General features: G+C 51.2%; 2 protein-coding genes across 2 annotated transcripts; one reads left to right on the top strand and one right to left on the bottom strand.

Moving 5' to 3' along the window:
* The first annotated feature begins 1,282 nt into the window (after positions 1 to 1,282).
* Gng14 (G protein subunit gamma 14) lies at positions 1,283 to 1,831 on the top strand. The gene is made up of 2 exons (XM_034522743.2): positions 1,283 to 1,574; positions 1,646 to 1,831. Exons 1-2 carry the CDS (start codon positions 1,482 to 1,484, stop codon positions 1,769 to 1,771), a joined length of 219 nt encoding a protein of 72 aa, XP_034378634.1. The 5' UTR covers positions 1,283 to 1,481; the 3' UTR covers positions 1,772 to 1,831.
* Positions 1,832 to 2,228: 397 nt separating this feature from the next.
* Fbxw9 (F-box and WD repeat domain containing 9) lies at positions 2,229 to 10,443 on the bottom strand. Its single transcript, XM_034522742.3, has 10 exons — positions 8,566 to 10,443; positions 6,953 to 7,092; positions 6,746 to 6,874; positions 4,952 to 5,064; positions 4,776 to 4,867; positions 3,389 to 3,537; positions 3,189 to 3,302; positions 2,996 to 3,085; positions 2,849 to 2,914; positions 2,229 to 2,771 (listed from the first exon to the last, which is right to left on the bottom strand). The coding sequence occupies exons 1-10, from the start codon at positions 8,972 to 8,974 to the stop codon at positions 2,697 to 2,699; spliced, it is 1,377 nt and encodes a 458-aa protein (XP_034378633.1). The 5' UTR covers positions 8,975 to 10,443; the 3' UTR covers positions 2,229 to 2,696.
* Between the last annotated feature and the right edge of the window lie 121 nt (positions 10,444 to 10,564).

The raw sequence follows: 10,564 nt of genomic DNA, 5'->3' as shown, positions 1-10,564 counted from the left end.
AAATTTAAAAGAGATTGCTGGAGCAATTGTCTTTAGAGAAATCAACAACCAGAACCTTGACCTCAGATTTCCAGCCAACAATTCCTGGGGTTTATACTGTCCAGTCTATGGCTGTAGCAGCTCAGCCAGGCTAATGTACTGTTGAATGAAAGAATGAACAATGAGTGAACACTGGTACAGAGGAACATAGCACTTGTCAGGATAACCCTTGAAGGACAGGGGAGGAGGAGGACACACGGGCTAGCTATGAGAGGAGTACCCAGGCTGGCTACCCAAGATGAGTCAGCGCCATCTTAGCCCACCAGTCGAAGACCGGTCTAAATGATAGAGCCCCTATCGAGTAATAACGGTGTTGATCATATAAATAACAGGAAATTCCAAGAGGTAGTCTGGCAGCAGCACCTGTGGACTCTGCAGAGGATGCGCTTACTGCAAGAGGCTTCAACAGGAGATATCCTCTTGATTTTCTTGACAGGGTCCTTCTGTGGCCCAAGCTGCTCTCTAAATCCTGGCTCCCAGTAAACAACCTTTGCAGCTCAGCTTCTGGAGTAGCTTGGAATATACACGATGCCACCCACTCCACCTTCCACCCCAGACTGTTTGTTGTTTTTGGTGACATAGAGCCTTACTTCTATAGGCCAAGCCATCCTCCACAGTGACAGGATCACAGGTGGACACCACAATATCCAAACCAGCCAGGAATCAAGCAGGGCATAGAAAAGCTGGCAGCTGACACGTAGGGTACTGTACTGGTTTGGACCAGTCGGACAGAGCTGGGGAGAAAGGCAGGAGGCGTGAGCAATAAGAGCAGGAACCAGCCTGAGAATTTCACTTCAAGGTTGACGTGATGGTACATGAGGCAGATATGGAAGTGCCTGAGAGATGAAGGTCTTGGTGATGGATGCCAAGGGTCTAGGAGTGAATGTGGTTAAGATGTACAAGACACAAGAGTGACTGGAACATGATGGCAAGGTCAGCGTGGGCTACAAGACCATCTCAAAACCCCATTAACATTTTAAAATGGAGCGGAGGAGAGTTACTAAAAAGACAGTTTGGAGTTCAGGGTACATATAGCCTTAGGGGGTGGGAGCAGGGAGGAAGGTCTGCTGGGGACAGTCCACAGCCAGCCAGCAAGTCAGAGTCCCACATCCCTCAGGCATGCAGCCAAGTCCCCCAGGGGAGCCAAGAAACATGTGACACCAAAGCAGCCATGGGGCCTCCTGGGGACCAGACCCCTTCTGTCACAGCAGCTGCCACTGTTGTTACTGGTGACATTTCCCTGGGTCCTGGCTTCAAAGTCTCTGCAGGGACTGGGAAGGGGGTTGAAGAAGCCAGGTCAGTACTGGGGAGAGAGCCAGAGTAGGGGAGGTGAAGCTGGAGCAGGCAGCCAAGCGTGTTAAACCAGGAGTAGCCAGGGACCTAGAAGGAGCTGCAGAAGCGTGGAGTCTCAGGCTTGCACGGCCCTGCTCACCTTCTCCCAGATGTCCAGCAAGGTGGCCATTGGCAGTGACATCGGACAGGCCCGCCGGGCAGTGGAGCAACTGCGGATGGAAGCAGGCATCAACCGCATAAAGGTGAGGGTTGGGACAAGCCTGGGGGTGGGGTGGGCACAGCTGTGCAGGGGCTGACTTGATGGGGTCTGCAGGTTTCCAAGGCAGCCACAGATCTGCTGCAGTTCTGCACGGAGCAGGCCAAGAGCGACCCCTTCCTTGTGGGCATCCCAGCGGCCACCAACCCTTTTAAGGAAAAGAAACCCTGTGCTATCCTCTGAACCCATGATAACACCACTGCCCCTATTACCCTGGATACCACCGGAAGGGCCTCAATAAAAAACGACAGCCCCTGTGCTGCAGTTTGTGTGTACTGAATGGAAGGTTGAGGGGCCCCACAGGTCTCTGGGGACCAGTGCACACATATCATTTCTCTCCCTGTGCCCATTTCCAGTCACAGCTGCACAGATCTGTGCACCTAGAGCCCTGCATGAAGAGACCTGCACTATGGCCACCTGCCACATACCTACAGGGGATTTGAGTCAGAGTCTACATGCCACACAGCCCACCAACACCTGAGTAAGTGACTTAAGACGCAGATGTCCATGGTCCTTGAGTGCATGCATACACAGAACAGCAGGCACCTCAGTCCTGGCATGCTACCCCTCCTACCCACTCAGTCACACCTACAAACCCAAACTGGCACAGACATCCAGTCATAGAAAGCTCACACTCCAGTTTCCAACAATTGTACAGTAGGTTTATTTCTCTTCGTTCCTGTGGGGGAAAAATATCCAAATCCTAACAGAACGGGTCATTCAGCAGGCATGGCAGCATGCCTGTCATACCTGTAATCCCAGCGCTTGGGAGATTCAGGCAGGAGGATCAGGCATTCAAGGCCTGCCTGAAACACATAGTGAGTATGAGGCCAGCCTGCTTACATGGACCCTGTCTCAACAAAACAAAACAAAGCAAAACCCACGAGTGGAAGGTAGGGAATAGCCCCCTTGGTAGTAAAACTACAATGTCACCCCCACAGGCACAGTTATGGGCCCAGCCCTAGGGCTTCCTGTGCCCCAAGTCTGTGGAGCAGGGCAGAAGCAGCACCAATAGCAGGAAGTTCCTCCAAAGCAGAGGCCTCGGTGCAGCCTCAGCAGGCAGTATATACCAACATCCATCCATCCACAGTCATGTCCAGCTAGCTCTTCAGGCCAGCAGCCTCCAGACCTCCAATGACAGGCCACCAGAGGCAGCCACCACTACATTGCCCTCAGCACAGATCTGGGGAACAGTGACAGTGGAATTAGGGGATGGCCTGGGTTCTTGATAGGCCAGGCTATATTAAGACAAGACCTTACCCCATTTAACACGTTGTGGTGGCTTCGGGTACAGATGGTCCTAGGTGGATCTGTGGGCACATGAACCTGACAGGAACAAGTGGCAGATCAGGGTGTGTACCATGGTGAATTGGGGGGAGTGGGGTTTGCATGGGCCAGTGTTCTCACCCGAATAGTCTTGTCAGTAGATGTTGTATACAAAGTCCCCAGAGAGTGTTTGATTCCTGTGATCTGAGAATGGTGACCCACATCAAAGGACTAGGAGAAAAAGGATGGGTGACACTTAGGTGGAGTTCTCCCATGGTTAGCCCTCCACACCCAGGGAGTCACAGGGGAGGCACAGACAGGGGTCCTAGCAGACCCGAACAAGCTGGAAACAACCATCTCGGTTGGCGAAGACGTGCAGCAGGCCCTGGTTGTCACCTGCCCAGAGCTGGGGCTCCTGGTAAGACATGCAGAGCAGATAGGAGTCCAGCTGTAAGAAGGACAAGGCATAAAGTAGGCCAGGAATTGCAGACTGGGCTGGACTTCTCCTCTGAGACACAGGGAAGGGTCGCCCACCTGCAGCCGCTGTAGGACACTATTGGCTCGGCGATCAAATACCACCAGACTGTGGTCCTCACTGCCTGAGATGATGTGCCTGTCGTCGGCCAGCACCGCTAGCACAGCACTTGAATGCAGCCTCCGGCTCTTCACCAGGGCCAAGCCAGCTGCGATGTGATGACGGACCAGGGAAGACGGAGGACATCAGAGCCCTACGGAGACTCTAGGCCCACCTGAGGACCACCATCTCCCCTTGGAAAATCTTCCACCCATTCAGCTTCTCACCTGGCAACTGACCACTCCCCTCATACCCCACCTGGATCTAGGTCCTACAGACTTTTGTCCTTTCCTGGCCCGACTCCATCCCCCCTTCCCACTCCCCCGGCCCCCAGCACCACCAGCTTCTCCCAAGACAGAGCGAAGCGCTATCCACCAAGCTTAAGTCCAGCTCAGGGTCCCTTAGTTTCATGGAGTCAACTGACTCAGTCAAGGCTGGGCTGGGGATACAGTTTAGCAGCTAAGCAATAGCTTAGCAAGCACAAGGCCTTGGCTTCCATCCCAGGACCGGGCAGGGGAGGGGATTAATCATCAGCCAGACCAGTCCGCACGGTGCGGGCCTGTAGTCCCAGCTACTCAAGCGTCTGAGGCTGAGACAGAATTAATAAATAATAGGTAGAGGCCAGCTAATACAGGGAGTGAGTCTGGGGCTACCCTGGGCAACACAGTGAAAGCCTGTCTCAAAGTGGGGCTACCCTGGGCAACACAGTGAAAGCCTGTCTCAAAGGAAAAAAGGAACAAGGGAACAGAGTTCAGGGACAAAGCACTTGTCCAGTGTGAGGGAGGCACAAGGATCAAACTCCAGAACAAGCAAGCCGCACTACCACAGAAAAGGCACACAGTGCAGACAGGCTTGTGTCATCCACCAGTGCTCTTCCTTTTCTCACACGACTCAATGGTTTTGTTTTGAGTCTGCTATTTCTCTTTATTGTATGTGTCTGGGTGTTTTCCCTATCCATGTCTGTGCATGGCATGTACACAGTGCCAGTGGAGGCCGGAAGGCAATGGACCCTCTTAAACTGGAGTTACAGAGAGGGTTGTGAGCCACCCAACCCAACTCAACCCAGGTCCTCTGCAAGGGCTCCCAGTGCTCTTAATTGCTGAGCCATCTCTTCAGCCCATGCACCCTAGCCTCATGTTCTGTTCTGTTGTGCTGTGTTGCCTTTCTTCTGGTGTGTGTGTGTGTGTGTGTGTGTGTGTGTGTGTGTGTGTGTGTGTGTGTGAGAGAGAGTGACAGGATCCCACTGCATAGCCCTAGTTGGCCTGGGATTCCTATGTAGACCATGCTGATCTTGAGCTCAGAGATCTGCTTCTCTTTGCCTTCTAAGCACTGTGATTAAAGGCTCACCTCTGGGATCATAGATGGTCACCTTCTTGTCATAGGTACCAGTCACCAGGATATCAGGTTGGTAGGAGAGGCACAGCACTGCCGCTTTGCCCCTGGGGACACACGGCACACAAGGCTGGGGTGATGGCCGGGCAGGGCTCTACCCACCCAGGCCCCCTGCCCGGGCCCCCTCACACTTGATCTCTCCAAACTGCTGCCCATCAGCTGCCATGTCCCACAGCTTCACGGTGCTGTCCCAAGAGCCGGAGCACACACGGTGGTCCTGTGCTGCTAGCGACCAGACCCAGCCCTGTGGAGCAGGTACAACAGTCACATAAGACTCCTTACCTTAAGGGCTCTTAAGCTCATGGCTCTCTCCTTCCCAAAGCCCAAGAGAGGAAGCCTGGATCTTCCTACTTGTGCAGAGAAGGATCCAACAGATGAACAGATTTACTCAAAGCCAAACAGCCTTCCTCCCTTATGCCCCCTTCCACAGGCACTGCTGTAACACACATAACTCCCACACTGTGTAATCATCTCTTCCCACAGATGACAAAAACCAAGGGTCAGAAGGAGGAGGCAGACAACTATAGCACCAGACTGTTTCAAAGAGCAGCAAGAACAAAAGCAGACCATGGAGGACTGCCAGAGTGGAGCTCAGCGACAGAGGACTCACAGCAAACACTCATGTATGGGGTTAGGATTGGAGTCTACAAGCCTGTCACGGCCTGGGTACAAGAACACACACCTCCAGTCATATCTAGAGAGACCTCTTGGTCTCTCTGAGTGCCCCAACCCCTCTTTTGCTAGGATAAAACCCAGAGCCTCAACAGACTCCAGACAAGGGCTCTGTCACTGAGCTGCACGCTGGCAGTCCTTCATAGCCTGCTTTTGTTCTTGTTGCTCTTGGAAACAGTCTGATGCTGTGGTCCAGGTTGGCCTGGAACTTATTATGTAGCTCAGGCTAGCTTCAAACTCAGAACAATCCTCTATCTTTAGCTTCCTGAGAGTGTTGGTATTACAAGCATAAGCCATCAAGATTTAAATCAAGGTCTTCAGAAACCCATACTAATGCAAGTTTGAAGCCTCAAACAACTGGATTAAGAATGTAACTTCCAGGGCTGGAGAGATGGCTCAACAGTTAAGAGAACTGGCTGAGCCTTCAGAGGACCCAGGTTTGATTCCTAGCACCTACATGGTGGCTCACAGTCACCTGTAACTCTAGTTCCAAGGGATCCAATGCCCTCTCTTGGCCTCCATGGGCACCAGATGTACACTTGGGTCACAGACAGGTAAAACACCCCACACATAAAGTTTTAATTAAAAAAACAAAAACAACAGTGCTGCAGCTTCCTCTCCAGAACCTAACTAATCACGTGCCCTCCCTTTTTTATTTAAAAAAACAAACAAACAAACAAAAAACAAAACCAGTTCCTACCTTGTCGTCAGTTACTATATGTAGTGAGTTGACATCTGGTCAACACAGTCCCTGCCCAACCCTTTGAGAAGGCACTGTGATATAGGCTGTTTGATAAATGATGCAATTTGGGCACAGAGAAGTTGAGTTCCCCCACCCGGTGGACATTAGAACAGCACTCAGTCTGTTGGTCATGGGCACAGGTCACCTTGGCGGTGCGTAGAGCTGTCCTTCCTCAGCCGCTTCTCATGAAAGCAGTCATACTGAAGGCCAGCTGATCCCCAGTGACAGCTTTATAACTACTACCTATTTGCACTCGACCTCTTGAGATATACCTGACAACTTATTGAGCAACTATTGTGTGCCAAAGACCAAAATTATGGCATATGCATATTAATACTTAGTCCATTTTCATCTTCATCCTAACTACCCACTGGACAGTAAAAACTGAACTTACCAAAAGTTACACCAACAGTAGGAGGTAGAGTTGAGTCTATGCAATCTGCCATCAAAACCCAATTCCTCAACTGCAGCCCCCTCCAAGATTGTTTTTATACCCCCCAAGATTGCTCACCTTGTGTGTGCTATTGCCCTGGGTGCCCAAGGCCTTCACCAGAACTCGGCTGGAATCCTTCCCTAGATGCCGCAGGTCCCACAGGTTGACATTTCGATCCCGGGAGCCTGACAGACACAGTGTCCCACCCTGGAAGGCGAATCTGGAGTCATCCGTCAGGTTCCTTACCCCTTAGCCTTCTCGGCCTCCCACCTCAGCTCCCCTCACCTGGAGCAACAGCACTGCATCAATGGAAGCAAAGTGACCATCAGCCAGGCAGAAGTACTCAGTCCGCTGTCCATCCTCTGCCCAGCGGGCCAGGTGCTGTTCCAGCTCAATGCAGGCGGCTGGCCAGTCAAAGTTCTCCTCTGTGGGGTACCATGAGCAGGATAGTCAGTGGGCATCAGCTGATAAGAGTCCAGCCCTGGCTGCCAGGGAGCCCAGCCTTCCCCAGACCTAGACAGAATGCTGCGTGGATCTTATCCGCTACCGCAAGCAGGCACAGCCTGGCCTTGCCTTGGGCTACCTGACATCCCATCTCCCATGCAGGACTAGGAATATTATACCCCAGCTCTAAGAAACCTAGCTTCATTCTCAAACCCTAGCCCAGGTGACAGCAACCTCACTCTCAATTCTCTCCAGGGGCCTCAAGACTAACCAACCCTTCTGGCTTTAGCCACCTGACCCAGATCCAGGGACACAATGGTTAAAACTTCTAACTATAAACCAGGAAGCCACAGCCAAGACACAGACGCCAAGGGGTGGAAAGTATGGCTTGGCAGGAGAGAACTTCCCTAAGAAGTACAGGGCCCTGGCTTGTATCCTAGTAGCTCTGCCCCACTTCCAAGTCAGAATCTAAACCCCATATCAGCCATTCAATGGTTTGGATGAGGTCCAAGCACCTGTTTTATCAAAGCTGTTTGTAAATCTGAGTAGAGGTTGAAGGTCAACTCCCTAATCCAACAGTCTGCAGAATCAAACTCTTCCAGATTAGAGGAATCAAGAGCCTAAGAACCTAGTAATACCAGATTCAACAATATGTCAGTCACGCTGGAGGATGGGACATTTACCTAGCATACCCAAAGCCCTGAGTTCCAGCCATACAACCCTTAAAAACAATAACAGAAACTCAAAATCATCAATTTCAAGTTGTCTTTTCCTCCAGAAATCAATGATCTCAAGGGCAGAAGGAATAGCATACCAGCTATGCAAAGATGACAAGGCTAGCCCAACACTTGTAAGGCTAAGGAAGGAGGATCGGAAGTACAAGGCCAGCCTGGGGCTACATGAGAACCTGTCCCAAAATAAAAAAAATAATAAAGTAAAATAGAAAAGGTAACAGGCTAGGCCCAGTACAAAGATTACTGATACTAATGATCCCAATCCCTAAACCCTAAGGCTAGTTCAGGGTTTGGAAGTCTAGAAATTCAGAACCTCTTCTTCATGGATCCTAGATCAACACTCGTCGCTGCTTGTGCCTCAAGCTGTTTCCAAAGCCTGGGAATTCTCTGGATTTATTCTGACTCCAAGTACAATCCAAGAAGTCTGAGAGAGTTGTCCCCATCAGGGCTAGGGCCTCAGTGCTAACAAAGCGCAAACCCGGGAATCTTTGAATTTTAAGTTTAGAAATCCCAGGTCTAGAGCACTTCCTGAGGAAACCAGGTATCTGTCTTGTGGTCAATAAGGATTAGGCAGCACCTAAAAATTCGTCTGTCTCCAGGCAGAGCTGAGACAGCCTCGAAGTCTGCTCCAGAAGCTGTGCCTACCCACAGGCCAGGTAGGTCTTTCTCCCACCCCAAACCTGACCTGGGCAGGAGTTCCTGTTCCCAGGGTGTGCGTACCTTCCACCACTGGATAGGGTGCGCGTACGCGGCGTTGAGCGCGTAGCCTCCAGGTGACACGATCACGCACGAGGTCGTGCAGCGCTTGGCACACGCACGGCAGGACATGAAGCACGACCCGCGCATCCAAGTAAGCACAGATTTCCAGCAGCAGCTCCGGGGGAAGGCTCAGGAGGCCCGGCAGGCGCACGGTCGGGACTTTGGAGGCAGCCTTTCGCTCCGGCACGCCCAGGGACGCGGAGAACATGGACTGCAGGGACGAGCGCCGCGGGTTCAGGCCAGGTTTGGGCGGGGTGAGCACGCGGGCTACGTAGGCCTCAGCTTGAGCGTCAGGGTCCGGGTCTGGCTCGGGGTCCGACTCGACCTCACAAGAGCGAGGATCCCCACAGCGCCCTGAGGGAAGCTCCATGGCGCCAGGGTGGGCGCGGCTGTCCCAGGTTTGGCCAGGGCCGCGTCTTGTTTCCTAGGCAGCGCGAAATCACTTCCGGCGCCCATTGGATGACGTCAGAAATCACCACCCGCTGGATGCTTGCTTGGAAATCAGATGTCTAACCCCGTGCTGGTGTGCAATGTTCTTTTTCAACCATGCGCAACTCTCATCTTTTGTCGTAAAAGTTTGGACAGATCCCCTGAAGCTATGTTTACAGGGCAGCAACCGCCTCATGTGGGTGCTAGCAACCCAACTTGCGTCTTCTGAGAGACCAAGTGCTTTGTTTTAGGCAAGTAATCCAGGATGGCTTCTAATTCGGTGGGTGACCTGTCTGCCATTGCTGAGGTTAAAGACCTGCATCCCGCCGATTTAAAGTGCACTTAAACACTGGGCCATCTGTTACAGCCCGGGAGTTTGTAGTTTATGCTTTGTACTCATTTGGAGGCCTGAGGTTGAGATGGGTAGAGTGTCTTCAATCTCCATCTTTGTTTCTTGTCCTAATTTTTTTCAGTGTTCCCAGGCCCCACAGACCAAGTGTATCAGAGATCAGAGAGCAACTCTGTGGAGTCAGTTCTCCATCACCTTTAGATAAATTCTGTAATCAAATTAAGGTCACACGCAAAAGTCTTTGTGTGCTGAGCCAACTCTCTCACGCATTTTACATCCTTTCTTTCTTTCTTCGAGACAGGGTTTCTCTGTACAGCCCTGGCTGTCCTAGAACTCACTCTGTAGACCAGGCTGGCCTCACTCAGAAATCCACCTGCCTCTGCCTCCCAAGTGCTGGGATTAAAGGCGTGAGCCACCACTGCCCCGCGCATCTTACATCCTTAAACAGGTTTTTGACTAATGACTTTCAGCTAGACTGGCTGGCCAGTCAGTAAGCCTCGGGAATCCATCTGTCTCTGCTCTGGGTTAGAGCTGCTCTCCTGTGCCCAACATTTATGTGGGCAGTCCTAACTTAGATCTTCAACCTTGCACAGATTCGCCAATTAATCTCTAAGGTATTAAGCTTATATCGGGGATGAATGACCATTGTCTAGGAACTGATTCAGGTTGCCCCAAATAGCACTAGGTCAGACAAAGATGTGAGCAATAAATAGTTAAGGACTAAAAGTAGACCAGAATAATTTTACATCTACAGTGTCACAGCTCCCCAGAGTCTTGTCCATGTCGAACCTTAACTCAGAAGTGCATTTTTCTTTTTAATTTTAAGGATATCACTATGTGGTCCCATCTGACCTCTATACAGACCTGTTCACTATATAGACCAAGCTAGCCTTAAACTCAAGAAGTTTGCCTTCCAAATGCTGAGATTAAAGGTGTGAATCAACGTACCTGGCATAAAAGGCTTTTCTTCTGAGAATTTAACCCTGGTGTTTAGTCAGCCTGCTTCCATCTTCCAGTAACTGAACTACAACCATAAAGTCTCATTCTACAGTTTTTTTTTCCTTTTTTTGGTTTTTCAAAACAGGGGTGCTCTCTGTAGACTCAGAAATCTGCCCACCTCTGCCTCCTCACTTTAATCCCTACTGCTGGGATTAAAAGCAATCACCACCACCACCACCACCA

The sequence above is a fragment of the Arvicanthis niloticus genome, chromosome 18 (genome assembly GCF_011762505.2).
Source record: "Arvicanthis niloticus isolate mArvNil1 chromosome 18, mArvNil1.pat.X, whole genome shotgun sequence".
Taxonomy (NCBI): Eukaryota; Metazoa; Chordata; class Mammalia; order Rodentia; family Muridae; genus Arvicanthis; species Arvicanthis niloticus.
This window is presented reverse-complemented; position numbering and strand designations above follow the sequence as displayed.